We start from the raw sequence: 17295 nt of genomic DNA on the forward strand, positions 1-17295 counted from the left end.
AATATCATCGTCGTCATGGTCACGATGTTTAAAAGCAAGACATCTGTGAAAAAAGATTGATTTCCATTTGTGCAGTTCTAGCACCCTCTTGTGGCCAGTTTTTTTTTTTTTTTTTCATTAGGGATGTTTTGGCCCTTCTATGTTTAAAATCCACACTAATTGTCAGATAAAGGAGAACGTAACATGCCTGTGAACCGACAACCGAGTCAATATGTGGAGGAACTCAATGTGTGCTTGCATTAACAAGTAATCGTCTCAATATTAAATGTTATTACAGATTGTAGGTGGTTTATATGCATTGCTGTCATGTACAAAAGCACAATATTGTGTTTTTTTTAGTATGAGCTCATCTTTTTTACAATATTGTGACCTTTTTTTAAATATCACCAACCTCCCCACAATATTGTGATAATTATCGTATCGTGAGCTTCATCTCGTGATAATATCGTATCGTGATGTTTGGATATCGTTACAGCCCTAATCAAAAGATGACAGAAAAATTTTAATTAAAAATAAAATTGTAACACAAGAGCCCACACTTTTTTAATAACAATGTTAGTTTTAGAAGTTCAATGAAACATTTTTCCCACGCAATTTTTTGGCTCAGAAAATTAGAATATTGTGATAAAGTTCTTAATTTTCTGTAATGCAATTAAAAAAAACAAAAATGCCATACATTCTGGATTCATTACAAATCAGCTGAAATATTGCAAGCCTTTTATTATTTTAATATTGCTGATTATGGCTTACAGCTTAAGAAAACTCAAATATCCTATCTCAAAATATTTGAATATTTCCTCAGACAACTTAAATAAAAATATGCCATAACCAGCAATATTAAAACAATAAAAGGCTTACAAGATTTCAGTTGATTTGCAATGAAGCTAGAACGTATGGGATTTTTGCTTATTTAATTACATTACAGAAAATAATGGACTTTATCACAATATTCTAATTTTCTGAGACAGTCCTGTACTTTTTTTTATGTATCAATGTATAATCAATTTCACAATATTATTATATATTTTATTTTCTCATTGAAAAATGTGAAAATGTATCACAATTGTTCATTTTATGAAGTTGAATGTTACAATGTGTCACTTTTTATTATTATCCATTTTTGTTAAAAATGTGTCATCCTCATTAAATTTTCAAAATATTGCACTTTTTAAATCAAACTTGTTTAAAAAACATGAAAACTACATCATATTAAACAAACCTCTCTATTTTTATTGATATTTTTGAATAAATTAACATTCAATGTTTTTATGAAAATGTTACCAGACATCACACTTTTTATGCTAATATATTTTATTACATGCTAAAAAAAACCTGATTAAATAATGAATTGCAGTATTTTCTTCATTTAAAAATAATTAAATATCAGACTGACACTTATGCTAATATATTTTTTCTTTTTTTTAATTTCAAATATGATTTGAACTGCTGCTCGCTTTGCCTCATTCCAGAACAAAGAGTTTGTGTGTCGTGGTTATGACTACGAACGGCTGGAGGACTTCCAGCAAAGGATGCTGGGAGAATTTCCGCAAGCCATCGCCATGCAGCATCCCAACCAACCCGATGACACCATCCTGCAGAGTGATGCTCAGTGTATCCCACTCACTGTACTGTGGACATTTTTTTTTTTCTCTGCTGAGGCACTGTTGTGCTTTTCTGTTTTTGTACGATGGTGAATCATGGAGGTCATGTCATAATAGTAACAAAGGAGCAGAAGTCAAAAATAGAAGAACTATTTCAACTTCACCAAAACAGACAAATGTAATCCAAAACTAGCGGTGGTTTTAAAAAGTCTACACACCCCTGTTCAAATGCAAGGTTTTTGGAATATAAAGAATGAGACCAAGATGAAATTATGGCCGGCAGCATCACAAGATATTCGGAACAGTTTGAAATAGCAGTCAGTGTTTGCGCTAGCCCTTCAGGCTTCTGCGAGAAAGACAAAAAACAGAAGAGCTGAACTTTATTTGGGGTTAATCAGAGGCGCTTTAAAAGGTGACAGGTGTGTGTTGACTCCCATTTAACACAAGTTTGAACACGAGTGGTCATTTCTGAACACAGCCACGTTCTAGTGTGCACACTTGTTTATTTTCAATTGCGTTTTTCAGGATATCGGTCACATTTTAACGTTATTTATCTTTTTTCTCATTTCAATCAATCAATCAATCAATCAATCAAACTTTATTTATATAGCACCTTTCATACATTCAAATGCAACTCAAAGTGCTGAACAATTAAAACATCCATAATACAATACAAAGAATAGGCCATCCCAAAAATGCAGACACAAATAAGTTTTTAACTCTTTATTCGCACAACATCGAGAGGCGTGGAACAAACTTGACTAGATGAGAAACAACGAGAATGTATCAAGAATCACGAGACGCAAAGCTAACTTGGGCGGTGGAGTTGCACAGAGCAACAGAGGTAATAATCCGACAAAAACACACACTTCTCAGTCAGGCTTATATAGACAGCGAATTGATCGTATTGGCTGCGGCTCGACATGTGGGTCACAGGACTGACATGGAATTATCTGATTGGCTGTTGACCAGATAAAGAGATTCTGACATCACATAGCATCTTACCAGTTGAAACTAGATGCTGGTTACATCAGTTCAAAGCAGACACTTGACCTCACGGTCATGACCCAAACATAACCCTTGCATGACCCAGTCATCACAGTCTGTAACTTCTCGTGTAATGAGAGGACAAACAACCAAATTGTGTTTATCTCAGTGTTTAACCCAACACATGCTTTTTGCCCCAAATTCAAGCTTTCAACAAACATGCACTAAAATGTCAACACTTTAATTTGAATTTGAGGATATATACATCCAAACCAGGTGAATGATGTAGTAATAACAACAGTCTGTATATGTACATCTAACTTTACTTTAAAAATGGGAGCCAAATACACAAACGGATGTAATTCCGACACTGTTCACCTGATTTGAAATTTCAAATTAAATCCGCACAGTCTGCATTTAAAGCACAAAATGATGAGAACTGCAATATTTATGGACCTGACTGTGTAAAGGCTCCAAAGAGGACAGTAACATTTGTACTTTTTCTGCCTTCCTGTCCCCCTGCCTGTCAGTTTGCTCCTTGACACTCAGCTTGTAGATTTGCAGATCTACGCGGTGACACCAGTGTCAGACATCTCAGATGTGCCTCAGCTGGAGCGCGTGCCCGAGAGGATCAAGAGCTTCTACCGCATAAACAACGTCAGCCGCTTCCACTATGACAGGCCTTTCCACAAGGGCCCCAAGGACCGCGAGAATGAGTTCAGGGTACGGTGAGGCGCTCGCGCTCGGAATTTAGATGTAGACCGACGTCAAACGGGGGAATGCTGCGACACCTCGCAGTGGTCACAAAGCAGAACTTCATGCAGCAGTGGCTGAGCGTGACTAAGTGCAGTGCTCAGCAAAAATACAACTACTGTACACGACGCCTCCTTTGGAACGGAAGGGGCTTTGAATCCATTTTTCAGTGAGGACAAACACAATTCAATTTAGAATTTTAGACTCACATGTAGTCGCAATGCTGACCTGGCTTCAGGCAGCAGACTAAAAGAACGAAAAATGAACTTTTCATATTTCAGATTAATATTATGAAAATAAAGTCAGATATTTACAAGATTCCAATGCCACCATAAGTACAGTAAACATGTTAAATGGGGCTGCAGTAGGATTATTTTAGTTTTGGAATTTTGATTTTGATTTGAATTTTCATTTTTAACATTCACTGCCTTTGACAAGTATACTTGTCAATTGTATTTTTTAGAGCGGTGCTAAATGGGGGCGAATCTGAGCATGCTCCACTGTAAATATCAAACTTGGAAACATCTTTACTGATGCCCAACCACCGGTGGATGACATCATTTCCCCATTTTATACAAAATAAACACAGTTTCAGAGTCTATGGGAGAAATGGCTGTATTTTGGCAAACTTACATTTTTCTACTGTCAATTATAAAAGAACGGGACGGAGCAAAAATTACGGAGAATATTCTGTCATTTGATAGATTCAGTTTATATATAATTATTGAATGTAATATCACGTGAGTATTGAAAATTTTTAAAATTTTCTAAAATGGCTGGCAGTGAATGAGTTAAATTGAGTCAGTTTTAATAAGTTTTCATGGTGGTTGTATTAGTGATTATTTGATTATTTTTAGTTATTTAATAAATGCTTAGTTTTAGTTAGTTTCAGTATTAGTTTTAGTACAAAAAAAAAATGTGTATTACTTGTGCGCAATATTTAAAAAACACCGTAGGAGCGATTTTCATCTGCTTTCCTATTGGCTGCTGCTAGATGACGTCACTTCTGTGACATACATCAAACATCATTATTCCGGTTTATATCAAAATAAATCTCCTCAAAATCACATTTAAAATCATCCCCAAAGGCTCATGCATTAAATGAATTACCAAAGACTACCAAATTATAGTGTTTTAGTTAGTTTTCGTTTTTAAAAAAGCATTTTCATTTTTATTTTATTTATTTTGTTGAATTTTGGTTGTAGTTTTTTTTCGTTAGTTGTAGTTAACTAAAATACTAAAATAACTAAAATAACCTTGGGCTGCAGTCACTTTTGTCATCAAAACTTGCAGTGATGCAAAGTCGAAAGGAAATTATTATAGCTGGGAAATTAAACAGGAGTTTAGAACAAAATAGCAAATGCAAAAAGGACCTATAATAAGTATGTAGTAATGTAAATATGTAATACAGTATTTAACCCTCCTCTTAGGTTGGTTCTCAAAATGTTTGACCCTGTCGATGTTTAATGACTGAAAGAAAAAATGCATCCCAATAAACATTATTAACCACTTTAGTTGCAAATATATTTCAAATGAACCATTTTTTTAACAAGTTTTATCATGAAATACTACTATGCTATTTGTAGTTGTTTGACTTTGAAATGAGTCAGTTTGACCTGGGAAACATTTAATGTTCCAAAAGCGCCCTGATAATAAATTATAGCTCATGATGAACAGTTTTGATTGCAAATATGTCAAAATAAAATATTGTAATTGTCTGTTAATTAAAAAGCTTTAATTGTCTGTCAATGAGACGTTTAGTAGCAAAAAAAACTACCTGCAATATTTATACTTTTTCACTCTTAGAATGGGCCAATTTGACTCCGAATGTTAAACATTCCAAAACTAATCCAATCAACATTGTTTGTAACTTCTTAATAACTGTTTTCATTGCACATATGTCAACATTAACCATTTCTGAATCTGTTGATGTGACGTTTCATAGCAAAAAAACTATATGTTGGGTCAGTTTGGCCCTGTATATGCTTCATGTTCCAAAAGAATCCAGAGAAACATTGTTAGTGCTCCTTTGTGAATGTTTTCATTGCAAAATATATCAAAATGAATCGTTATTTTCTGCCGGTGCCAAGTCTGATAGTGACAAGCTAATATCTATCCATCCATCCATCTTCTGAAATGATTTTTTTTCATTTGTTCTTTAACTTGAAAGTGGGTCAACATAAAAAGAGGGTTCATTTACATCCATTATCAAAATGATCGGAGTCATTATCATTCAAACTGTTGATTCAATTTGGGTAAGACAATTATTTCATTTCATACATTTGCATGCCCGTTTCCCCACCATTACACAGTGACCCCAACGCGACCCCCAACCCACGCCTGATGTTGACGATGTAGGGCAAATCTCTGTTGTCTGCTTGCTCCAACAGAGCCTGTGGATTGAGAGAACCACGCTGATCCTCTCCCGCCCGCTGCCAGGCATCTGCCGCTGGGCCGACGTGGAAAGGAGAGAAGTGGTGAGCAACGGCGACGCTGCGTGTTGCATTTACTGTAACTGTGTTTACTTCATCCTCTGAATCAGCATTTGCCTGCTCCAGGGCTTCAAGTCCACAAGATCCCATGCCACTTTTTTTTTTTTTTTCAATCTTTGATGTCCTTTTATCGGGGTTGCGAGATTATTTGGGTAGTAAATGTCCAGGATGCTCTTTTTCAAGCTACTCTTGTGGTAAAAGAACAAACAAAAAAAAAAAAACCCTGGTGTTGTTCTTGAATTAGTCGATTTCTCATTAACTCAATCACTCGCAGCCCTTTTCACTAAAGCAACCCCCTTCGCTCCTGGCTATTTTACTTGCTTTTGATTGGTTTTGCAAGGCCCGCACAATATTGTGTGCTATTGCTAAAAAAACATTGAACCAACCAAAAGAAAGATTAGTCTCTTCTTTCATCAAGAAAAAACAAGTATATTCGTATCTGTTCCAGTTTGCAGCAATTATTATTCACAAACCTGTTGCAAACACTGGCAACAAGAGCTTTGTTGCAACATGGCCCTGGCTGATCTCTTATACTCTGCTACCACCCGTTGCCCATATTTTTTGTTGTAATAACTACCATTGCTTTAAGCCACCTCTTCATTTCAGAAGCTCCATCAAAGCCTTCTGTATGCTCGTGCATTGAAAACAAAACAAAACAAACAAACAAAAAATCGTGTAAATAAGTTTTTGGAAGTGATGGGCAAAGTATTAAAAAATGTGTTTACACGTTATGAATTATAAATATAGTTAAGTATTGTAAAACACTATATGCTGTTTTCGTGCCCAGCTAATGCAAAGTGTGATCTAATTGGGCGGAAGATTTATCTTCAATTTAGTTTTGATAAAGGATCATCCAACCCATTAGGAATGACTAAATTTAATCTGAAATTTATATTTTTGTTTGGAATTGCCCAATGCAAATGTTTCTCGACAAAAAAAACACAAAAAAAAAACGTTTTCTTCTATTGGCAATGTGATTTTCACAAATAAAAACTCTTGATGCTCTATATATATTTTTTAGATATATTTAAAAAATGAAACCCATTTCATTTGTTACATTGTCATATCTATCTATCTGTCTGTCTGTCTGTCTGTCTCTCTCTCTCTCTCTCTCTCGCTCTCTCTCTGTCTCTCCCCCCCCGTTTATATACATTTGTACATTTATATATATGCGTTTATATATCTGGCAAAATCTGGTCCACTTGTTTTACAACCCTTTCGTTTTTTGTTTTTTTTGTTTTGTTTTTTGTTTTGTATCACCAATTGCAAAAAATTGACAATTCACGTCAATGTCACACATTCACTTAGGCCAATATTATGCATGAATTACTGTCATCAACATTTTGATGACAATATTGAGTTCATATTTTGGAGCTCGGTTTTGCACTAAACACCAAAGATGCTTGTTGCAACAGTATTAATGTGAAAGGGGGTGGGATTCAGTAAAACTGACTTCTTTCCATTCCTTGTGAAACATTATTGGAAACTTGTATGTGAAAACGTTCCTTGTATGAAATAAGCCCTATAATTGCTTATGTCCTTGCGTTCCATTGTAAAACTGTTTCGGGAACCAAAACAACTCCACTTGCAGGTGGAGGTGAGCCCTCTGGAGAATGCCATCTACGTGGTGGAGAATAAAACCCAGGAGTTGCGCACTCTGATCAGCCAGTACCAGCACCGACAGCATCACGGCAACATCAACCCGCTCAGCATGTGCCTCAATGGGGTCATCGACGCGGCGGTCAACGGGGGCATCGCTAGATACCAAGAGGTAGACGTGCACGCGGCGCGGACCTGTCTCGATCTTTTGACACCCGCCTTTTCAACAGGCGTTTTTCGACAAGGACTACATCAGCAGTCACCCCGAAGACGCCGAGAGGATCACGCATCTTAAAGACCTCATGCAGGAGCAGGTCGCACTGAGATTATATGCCACTTTCAACCCAAATAATAGGAAAAAAAAATGTGTTTTATGAGGAAAATTTGCACTCTATAATATTGTACATGTAGATTTTCCTCATTTGTTGATTTTTTTTGCTGCAGGTGCACATTCTTGGAGTGGGTTTGGCTGTTCATGAGAAGCTGGTCCACCCGGAGATGCGACCCCTGCACAAGAAGCTGGTGGACCAGTTCCACATGATGAGGACTGGTTTGCACCATGTGAGTTACGGCTGGGACACTTTTAATCCTGGCCTCTTTTTGGTTTGTTTTTGGCTTTCATCCACAATATTGGTTTCTCATAGGGCTGCACAATGAATCAGATTTGAATCATGATGATGATTTTGGCTGCCACGATTAAACTAAGCTGATCATCAGTGATGTTTGCATTTAAAATACTGTGCAAGTTCTGCAAGAAATTTCTCAACCAGTAGTCAGCCAACCACCAGGGGGCGAACGCATGGTGAAGGCTTTATTATGCTGCCTAACAAGTCATGTTGAGAAAGAAAAAAAGTTCAGTGAATAAATAAATAAATACTGTAAATAGAGATGAGGAACATAATGGAGACGAGCTAGTGTTTTGATCAGGATTATCTGTTGTCTGGTTGAGATTTTAGTTCAAGTGACCCAAAACAAAGATAACATCATATTAATTCAGTTAGCCCTCGTTTTATTTTTATAATTTATTCTAAATTATAATACTTTTCATTTTAAAGAGCATTTTGCATTAAAAACATTTATTAGGGCTGTGCAATGAATTAAATTCAATTACAATTTCAATTATTACACTCCACAATTACAAAATCAGCATAATTGTAAAAAAAAAAAAATTATTAATACTAATGTATTTTTAGTTGTTTAAATTTGCACCTTTTAAAAATTTTAAAATAACCAATTTAATAAATTTTGTTTAATCTGAAAGGAACTTGCATAATTATAATGTTTTGAAGAATTTTATTTGTCTTAATATTTTTTGTTTTTTAAACTTTATTGTGTTTTGTACCAAAAAATTCATGATCATCCTACTGCACAGTGCACATGCTGCACTCCAACTTTTTTATGTTTTTGCCAACATAAATAAATTAATATGTAGGTAAATATATTTTATTAGAAATTTTGTTTGTTCCAAAAGAACTTACATAATTCGAGTGTCTCTAAATGTTTTAATTGGTCTTAATATTTTTAAATGTGTAAACATGTTAGTTTTGTACAAAAAAATATTAAATAATTGTTTAAATAATTGTGATTTCAATTATTGCCAAAATAATTGTGATTATTTTTTCCATAATTGAGCAGCCCTACCATTTATTTTATTTATTTATTTTTTTAAATAGTGTTGTAAAATTATAAGATGTTTTCCCTATAATGAATAATTGTGATTAGTAATTGTGATTACAATATTGAAAAAAAAAAATCATGATGGTCATAATTGTACAGCCCTACTTTCTCTTGTGAACAAATGTGCATTTTTACACGATTATCATGTGAGCAGTGTAAATATTCAGAGTAGTATATTTTTGGGACTCAGCAGGGTGTGCCCGGCGTGGACCGATTTGGCCCTGCTGGCTGCTCCGGGGTCAATTCTCCCAGAGGCGTCCTCTCCTCCCACAGCCACATGAGCCCGGAGAGTTTGCGGCTCTTACACAGACACAGGTCAGTCACCTGAGCTCAAATGTTTCCTGCTCTTCGGATGAAGGGTTTCAGGAAATTGCACTGACCCTTAAAATGGAACACAGTCGTCCCTCACTGTATCGAGTTTCACTTTGTAGTTCAACGCAGGATTATTATTTTTTCCCACGCGGTCAGCTGAATCATGTAGAAATAATCGTGAAGCAGGAGGAAAGAGTGTGTAAAAGAAAGAATTTCCTAAATTTTTGGATCATTACACTTTTGATAAAAGAAGCTAAAGTACAAGGTCACTTTTGCAAAGGACAAGTAGCATCATTTCAGGGATGAGAGGGTTACTTTAAACACATATTCTGATAAGTTACATGGAAAGTAATGTAATTTGAGGACCATAATGTTTGAGTAATGTACTCTAAACTTGATGACTTTTACTTAATTGTTGATTACTCCAAAATCAAACATACTAATTAAGACAAAATAATTTATCAATAATATATATACTTGTCTGATCCTTTCCATCTTAGAAATGTTTGAATATTCACGTTTTTGGAATGCGGGAGAAATCCAGAGCACATGGGTTAAAAAAAGAAAAAAAAAAATAGTTGTGTGTCTCTACTTCTATGGAGGACTAAAACTGCCAAAATTCTAAATAAATAAATGACTAAATAAATAAATGATTACAAGTGAAAATAAAAAGATATAAAAAATATAATTTAAAAATTATAGCCAAAAAAATAAATACAAATGGAAATAAAAAGAGAAAATATGTATGTGTATATATATATATATATATATATATATATATATATATATATATATATATATATATATATATATTGTTTATATTTTACATTTTTTTTATATCCATTTTTATTTTCACTTTTAGTCATTTATTTATTTTGGATTTTGGCAGTTTTGGGCCGTACGGCCAAGTCGACATGTTATTCAAATGAGGGGGCGGTCCTAAGCGTGTCTTGGGTTGGACTCCGCCGTTGCAAACTGCCTGTCATTGGTCGAGTGAGCAGCTCCTGACATGGATGCATGAATGTCTTAATAAATATGATCACATGCAGTGTTGATATTTTTCTCAAGACAATAATTGCATTGTGCATATTTATGTTACAGAATGCTTCACATTAGAAGCAATAGGATTGTATGTGTCAGTGGCAAGTTTCTTCTTCATTCGAACAGAATTCAGGTCGCTTTAACCAATTGTCTCCCACAGCCCTCTGAACCTGCAAGGTTCCATCCGTCACTCGTCCTCCTCGCTGTCCTCTCACACCTCCAGCGAGGCGGGAGCAGGAAACTTGGCCATCATGACGGAGGGTCTGATGGGGGAGCACCCTGAGGAGGCCATTCACATGCAGGCAAGGCTTGAAATCTTCTTTTTTGGGAAACCATCCCTGGTTAGTTTTCCTGAAAAACATTCTGATTCATGCCTCTCGTCGATGTATTTTGCTTCACAGCCGAGCCCTTCGTCGTCCAGCCTGAGCTCCATACGTTCCAACTCCTCCCAAATTATAAACTCGGCTCCCTCGAGTGCCAGAGGTATGCTGCTCAACTTTTTTTGTGATAGCTGCCATGATATCCTAAGAAATATATTGTCCAATCATGTTTATTTTGATATTCCCCAATCTTTGTGAAGTAACTGGAATACTGCAAAACAAAATTTTGAGGGAAAAAAAAAAGTTTTTATTTTTAAGCTATGATGTGTCCACTGCAGAGGACATTTTTTAAAACTTAAATGCTAGGCTCAAATACAGTTAAAATAATTCAAACAATACTTTAATGTGCTCTTAAGAGTCTTATAGAAAACATGCTAACAACATTTAAAGCCTAAATTTGTTCAATAAAGAGTATTGTACACTTTTCCTCTTCCCTAAAAAGTGCTTGCACTGAGGGAAGCCATTTTCTTTTATGATGCAATCAAAAAGGCAAACCCTACACATTTTTTATCATTAGAAAGCTCTGAATGTCCTCTATAGAGCACAAAAGGAGTTAATTCAATCATACGCACTGGGTCGGAGATATTCAGGTTTAAAGAGGTCCACTACAGAGGACAAATTTGAATTGCTGGTAGTCAGGAGGATATATTTTATTATGATATTAACCGGAATAAGGACATTCGAAAGTGTTTCACACAGAAGTGACATCATCTAGCAGCAGCCAATAGAAAAGGACCTTCAGATGATGTCCCTCCCATGGTTGTTTTGAAATGTTGCGAACAAGTAATACACATAAAAAAACTAAAACAAATTTTTAAACTAAGCATTTATTAAATAACTAAAATTAATAAAAATTAACAGAAGCACCCTGAAAACTAATTAAAACTAACTCAATCCCCCCCAAAAAAAAAAAAAAACACAAAAAACAACTCAAAACGAAATTAAAACTAACTAAAATGAAAAATTCCAAAACTATAATAACCCTGGTCAGTGTACGGTTTACATTTGACGTGTGTTGCTTCTTACCTTGGCAGGCTCGCCGTCGTTGCCTGACAAGGCCAAACACAACAGGGAAGTGATGATCCTGCTGCCGTCCCATCGCGATCGGGTCAACAACCCCGTGTACTACAGCATGGCAGAAAACGGACAGGTAGCGCGCAAAAAAACGAGTCCAGTCTCCAATCAGCACTTTCGAAACGTAGCAACAGCCCGTGACGCCGTTTTTGTCATCTTGAAACAGAATAACCACATGCAGCGTGCCTTACTGCAACAAGTCAGCCCCTGCAAGCCGTGCGCAGATCCTCACATGACTCTGCCCGAGAAAGGTGCAGCACAAGCCTGGTGACATATTTGATGTGTGCGTTAAATTGTAAGCATAACGACGCCTTTCTATTGCCGGCAGTGTTTCCGAACGCTCCCAGCAGCTGGAACCTGGATGGAGAGAACAGGGACCAGGTGTCCTACATGCCAACATCTACTGGAGGTGTAATTATGCCCCCCGTCCCTCCTCGATCCTTCCCTCCAGGTATGTGGCCCATTTACAGCAGCACATTGCACACGCTTGTTTTCTTTCTCCTGATGATGAGTCCACGTGCAGTTGCCAGCTCCTTAATTGGTGCCAGATGCTTGGCGGTATTCACCCGAAATAGAAAATAAAGACGTTTGTGTTTTGAACAACAAGCTTACTCATCTGTGATTTATTTGATTTTTTTGGTCTTTTTCTAGGACACTTCCTGATGCACTGTGACGCATTTAACACCCAGAACAGCGACCCGCCACCTGCCCTGCCTGTGCGTTCACTTCGAAAGGTACAAACGTGGGAGGGGGATTATCATATTTTTGTTATCGATAGACCGGGTGGGCCATTAGGGGTGGCTCCCTCTGGGTACTTCACGATACAATATTATATGCGATACAAGGCTCACGATAACGATTATCTCACCATATGACATTACCGGAATTATTGATATATTGTTCAGGTAATAGATCTACGATAATCTATGATAAAACTAATAATAAATTAATAATAATAATAATAATCATCATCATCATCATCATAAAATACATAAATAATCAATAAATTAATAAATAAATAAATAACAAAAATAAATAATATAAATATGATATAAATACATTATACAATATAATATAATATAACATATAAATATATTATATATATATTGTCGAGTGGTTAGCACGTCCGCTTCCCAGTACTGAGGACTCCGGTTCGAGTCCAGGCTCGGACCTTCCTGGGTGGAGTTTGCATGTTCTCCCCGTACCTGCGTGGGTCTTCTCCGGGTACTCTGGTCTCCTCCCACATTCCAAAGACATGCATGGCAGGTTAATTGGGCGCTCCGAATTGTCCCTAGGTGTGCGTGTGAGTGTGAGTGTGGATGGTTGTTCGTCTCTGTGTGCCCTGCGATTGGTTGGCAACCAGTCCAGGGTGTCCCCCGCCTACTGCCCAGAGCCAGCTGAGATATATATATATATATATATATATATATATATATATATATATATATATATATATACACACTGTATATATATATATAATTATAATGTAAAGTAACTTGACCCCAGTCTCCACAAATCTATATATTATTATTACATTTATTGCTACTAAATTTTGACGTGGATGTGTCTGCTGCGTTGTGACTGGAATTCCCCCAGTACAAGCATAATTAGTAGCGTTAAAGGAACTTTAAATGAACTAAAAATTAATGCATTAATTTTTGACACCCCTTTACACATGTAAGATGGACTGTTTGTGTGTCTCTCCGCAGTCGCCCCTCCACCCGATTCCCGGTTCCCCCACCAGCCCTCAGTCAGCTCTGGGCGGGAGTAACTCCACCCTGTCCGGCAGCGCCAGCAGCGGCGTTTCCTCGCTGAGCGAGAGCAACTTCAGCGGCCAGTACCCCGACCCGGGCCCCATCCGTAACGACGCCTTGGAGCCCCTCCCCAGCCACCTGTGGTCACCCCCCGACGACTACCTGGCCTCGTCCTACCTGCACGTCCACTACGGCACGCCGGAAATGGACTCGGTGGACCCGGTCCGCCCTTTCCACTACCGCAGCCCCGCCTCCTCGCACCCTCACGCGCACACCCACTCGGGGCTGGACGGCCACGCCCACGGGCCGGCGCCTCACCATCACCCGGCCGCCCACGGGCCCCATCACATCCCCTACCGCAGGCCCCAGCCTCCCGCCATCCCGCCCAAGCCGTACCTGAGGGAGGGCTGCATCCCCGAGGAGGATCTGCAGCCGCAGCCCATCCCGCTGCCCCGCAGGATCTTCCACTCGCCCCACGGCCACAGGGACGAGCAGGGCAAGCACGCCTGGGAGCAGTGCATCAGCGAGGAGCACGAGGAGGCGCAGTGATCCCCACACGCGCTGAGTGAAAGTAGCCGGTAAAGCGGAGAGGATTCAGTGCACATGAGGGCGAGGGGAGGGGCCTCTTGGAGGTGTTTCAAAAAAAAAAATAAAAGGTCGTCAATTGCACACACTTGTACAAGTTGTCCGTGAGCATGTTTCCCCATTTGCCACTCATTGGACGAGCATTTTTTGTGAAGTCTAGCGACCATGAACTCAACGCAGCGTCAGGTGGTTGTGATTCACGGTGAAGTGACTTCTTCTGCTTTCAACGCTTCATACACAGGAATTGTTATTTTGATAAATTTGCTACATGATAGTGTTTTCAAAGGCTTCATACAAGTACGTCCATTACACTGTTAAGTGCTCCTTAATAGTGACTCATGACTGGAATGACGCGTCACTCTTTTTTCGAAAGGCGGACCGGCATCTCAAGGGACTGACTATCTGCGTCCGTACCGTGCGTATGGAAACCCACGTGAATGTATTCCTGGTGATCTTGTACAGCAAACCTGTTGATTTTTTATGTTATTTTGTTTTGTCCTTGAGTGCTTTCATTTGAGTCTTTGTTGAGGGAGCTGGTGGAGAGGAACGACAAGCTGTCTGGAATGAATCACCGACAAAAAGCGTCATGTGACATGTTCTCTGCGAACGACTCTCCACTTGACGCCTCCCTCGGTCACGCTTTCTGCTTCCCTTCTTCTCCGTTACTGTATCAGATCCTGTCAAGCAGTGAGGGCTAAACCTGGATGATGACACTGTCAAGCCACTCAGAAAGTGTTGCAATCGCCTACTTGCCTTAAGTGCAGTCACGTACAGTTTGACCTCTCATCTCGACTGGAAGCGCTTCTTTGTGTTTAAAAAAACAAAACAAAAACGACCCGCTTAGTGACGTTTTTTTTCCCCTTTGCTTTGGTTTCATGTTGTGGTTTTATTGGTAGTGTTGATATTTCTTATCCTTCCTGTGGCTCTTCTCCACGGCCGTGGCCTGTTCCGTAAAAACAAATCATGTGTTTCAGACGGAGAACAAGCATTGTTTGTTTCAGTCACTGATCTGAATATATGACTGGATAGCCAATTGGCCGAGACCTTCGAAGTCGAGAGGCCGCCATATTGCTCCTCTCAAGAAACGTTTCTTGGCATACCATCCTATACAGTCACAGTATCGAAATTGGAGAACATTTGAGACAGTACTTAGTAGAAACTAGGGTTGGGTCTAAAATATCGATATATCGATATCAAATCGATATTCCTTTTCATAGCCTAATATTGATTCATAAAACCATGAATCAATACTTTTAATATGGCCAAATAGTGACCACCCCACCACAATCCCCTGACCCCCCAACCCCGCCCCCCGGCCCTATACTGATTGCCTACGAGCTGTATATGTCTGTGTATGCCGTATAGTTTATACAGTAGTCTGCTCACGAGACGGGAGGAGCAAGATGGCCGCCCTGTGATTTCAACGGCTTACAAGGGTGCTAGTTATAGATTCAGGTCAGTGGTTTCAGTGCAGTGGCTAGGAAGGTGATGTTGAACTTTTTTTTTTCTTGATCCCGTGCCGTTTTATTTGGAGGTTGGAGGCTTCGTATTACTGTACATCACAATTCCAGCTGACTAGACAACATCTATTTTTGTATGTGAGATCATCAGTGGTGTGAGCTTATTTACAAAGGGCCCGCGTACTGCACATGTCTCTGTGCTGTGTATGGAAACGAGCCTGAGCTTCGATATAAACACCATGCGAGTATCGACGGCGGCGGCGAACGGCGGAATGAGTCGATACTCAAACGATAGGAACAATTACAATTTTCCAATGTAAATTCCGTGACTGTACATACAGTGGTATTGTGAGATATTTTTGAGAATTATTGCAGACACCCCCCGAAAAAGATTTATTGTTGTTTTGTGTATATACATATACTCCAGAGATCAATGTAATTGATAACTATCTATAATCAGTGTTTGAAAACGGAAGAATTCATTAGACTGTGGCTGTCTCCACCGTTCTTGACTATGAGTCTCATATAAATAATTTATACACTTTTCAATGTGCTCTCCTGTACATATGGTGTTAGCATGATCGGACAGTGTTTGGTTGTAAAAGTGGTTTTCCTACTCCCATAACTGCTGTGGTATGGAATTCATTAACAATACCAAACAATAAAGACAATCTTTTATGAGCATCACCAACTGGCACCGCATTTGTTTTTGCACAGCTAATTAATAGAAATAGCCTGGCCTCACCACCAGGCGGCAGTATGAGTAATTAAAACCATTCTTCAAATCAGGTTGGCGCCTGAAAATGGAGGTACGCTGCATAAAATGGCTGTAATTCATATCCATCTGCTTACATGACGTAAGCTTGTGTGTGTGTGTGTGTGTGTGTGAGTGAGTGAAAAAAAAAAATTCATGTCCATCTGAAGAATTAAATCTGAAAGTCGATACTTCAATCAGAGTTTGTTGGCTATTATTTCGATCTGACATTCTCCTGAGGGTGCACATTACAAAATGGCTACAAACTGATTTCTGTTTGACTTTTTTTTTTTTTTTTTTTTTTGCTCAAGGACACATGCTAAGTAAAGTCAATCCAAGATGGCTGTCAGCACAGCTCAGGTTGTATGCTTGTGAGTGTCACTGCCTGTGTCCAAATTCACAAGGCTGGGTCCTCCGAAGGCCGAATTTGTCGGCTGAATGACGTCACTCCCGGCGCGACAAGCAACATCCATTATTATGTAAGTCCATGAACAAATAAGGTGAAGGAAGTATTCTTTAAGATTTTGCATAAATATTATCCGGCCAACCACTATATGACCAAATTCAAAAGAGACATTGACACAAACTGCTCATTGTGTGGAACCCACCCAGAGACAGTTCAACACCTCTTCTGGATCTGTGGACACATTCGGACTTTTTGGAAAGAGTTTAGTAATTTTGTTATTAGGCATTTATATAGAGACTTTTTGTTGAAATGGGAAAATATAGTGTTTTTTTTTTTTTAGGAAGTATGTTAATGAAGATATATTTTTTATTATTAATCTGTTAATACTTATGGCAAAATTCTTTATTCATAGATGCAAGT

General features: G+C 38.3%; 1 protein-coding gene across 4 annotated transcripts in view; it reads left to right on the forward strand.

Annotated features, from left to right (window-relative positions):
* Positions 1-16402, forward strand: part of dock3 (dedicator of cytokinesis 3) — a 74122-nt gene extending 57720 nt beyond the window's left edge. For 2 of the 4 annotated variants that reach the window (XM_077513416.1, XM_077513418.1), the window contains 14 exons: positions 1470-1611; positions 3145-3311; positions 5732-5818; positions 7425-7604; positions 7663-7746; positions 7877-7993; positions 9282-9424; positions 10623-10764; positions 10864-10945; positions 11877-11992; positions 12083-12167; positions 12245-12367; positions 12568-12650; positions 13626-16402. In XM_077513416.1, the coding sequence (XP_077369542.1) occupies positions 1470-1611; positions 3145-3311; positions 5732-5818; positions 7425-7604; positions 7663-7746; positions 7877-7993; positions 9282-9424; positions 10623-10764; positions 10864-10945; positions 11877-11992; positions 12083-12167; positions 12245-12367; positions 12568-12650; positions 13626-14219 (2145 nt within the window). In that variant the 3' untranslated portion in view covers positions 14220-16402. Of the gene's footprint in view, positions 1-1469; positions 1612-3144; positions 3312-5731; positions 5819-7424; positions 7605-7662; positions 7747-7876; positions 7994-9281; positions 9425-10622; positions 10946-11876; positions 11993-12082; positions 12168-12244; positions 12368-12567; positions 12651-13625 lie in introns of all 4 variants that reach the window. The other 2 variants (XM_077513417.1, XM_077513415.1) reach the window with 2 other exon arrangements.
* Positions 16403-17295: the final 893 nt, after the last annotated feature.

This window comes from Festucalex cinctus, chromosome 2, assembly GCF_051991245.1.
Source record: "Festucalex cinctus isolate MCC-2025b chromosome 2, RoL_Fcin_1.0, whole genome shotgun sequence".
NCBI classification, from domain to species: domain Eukaryota; kingdom Metazoa; phylum Chordata; class Actinopteri; order Syngnathiformes; family Syngnathidae; genus Festucalex; species Festucalex cinctus.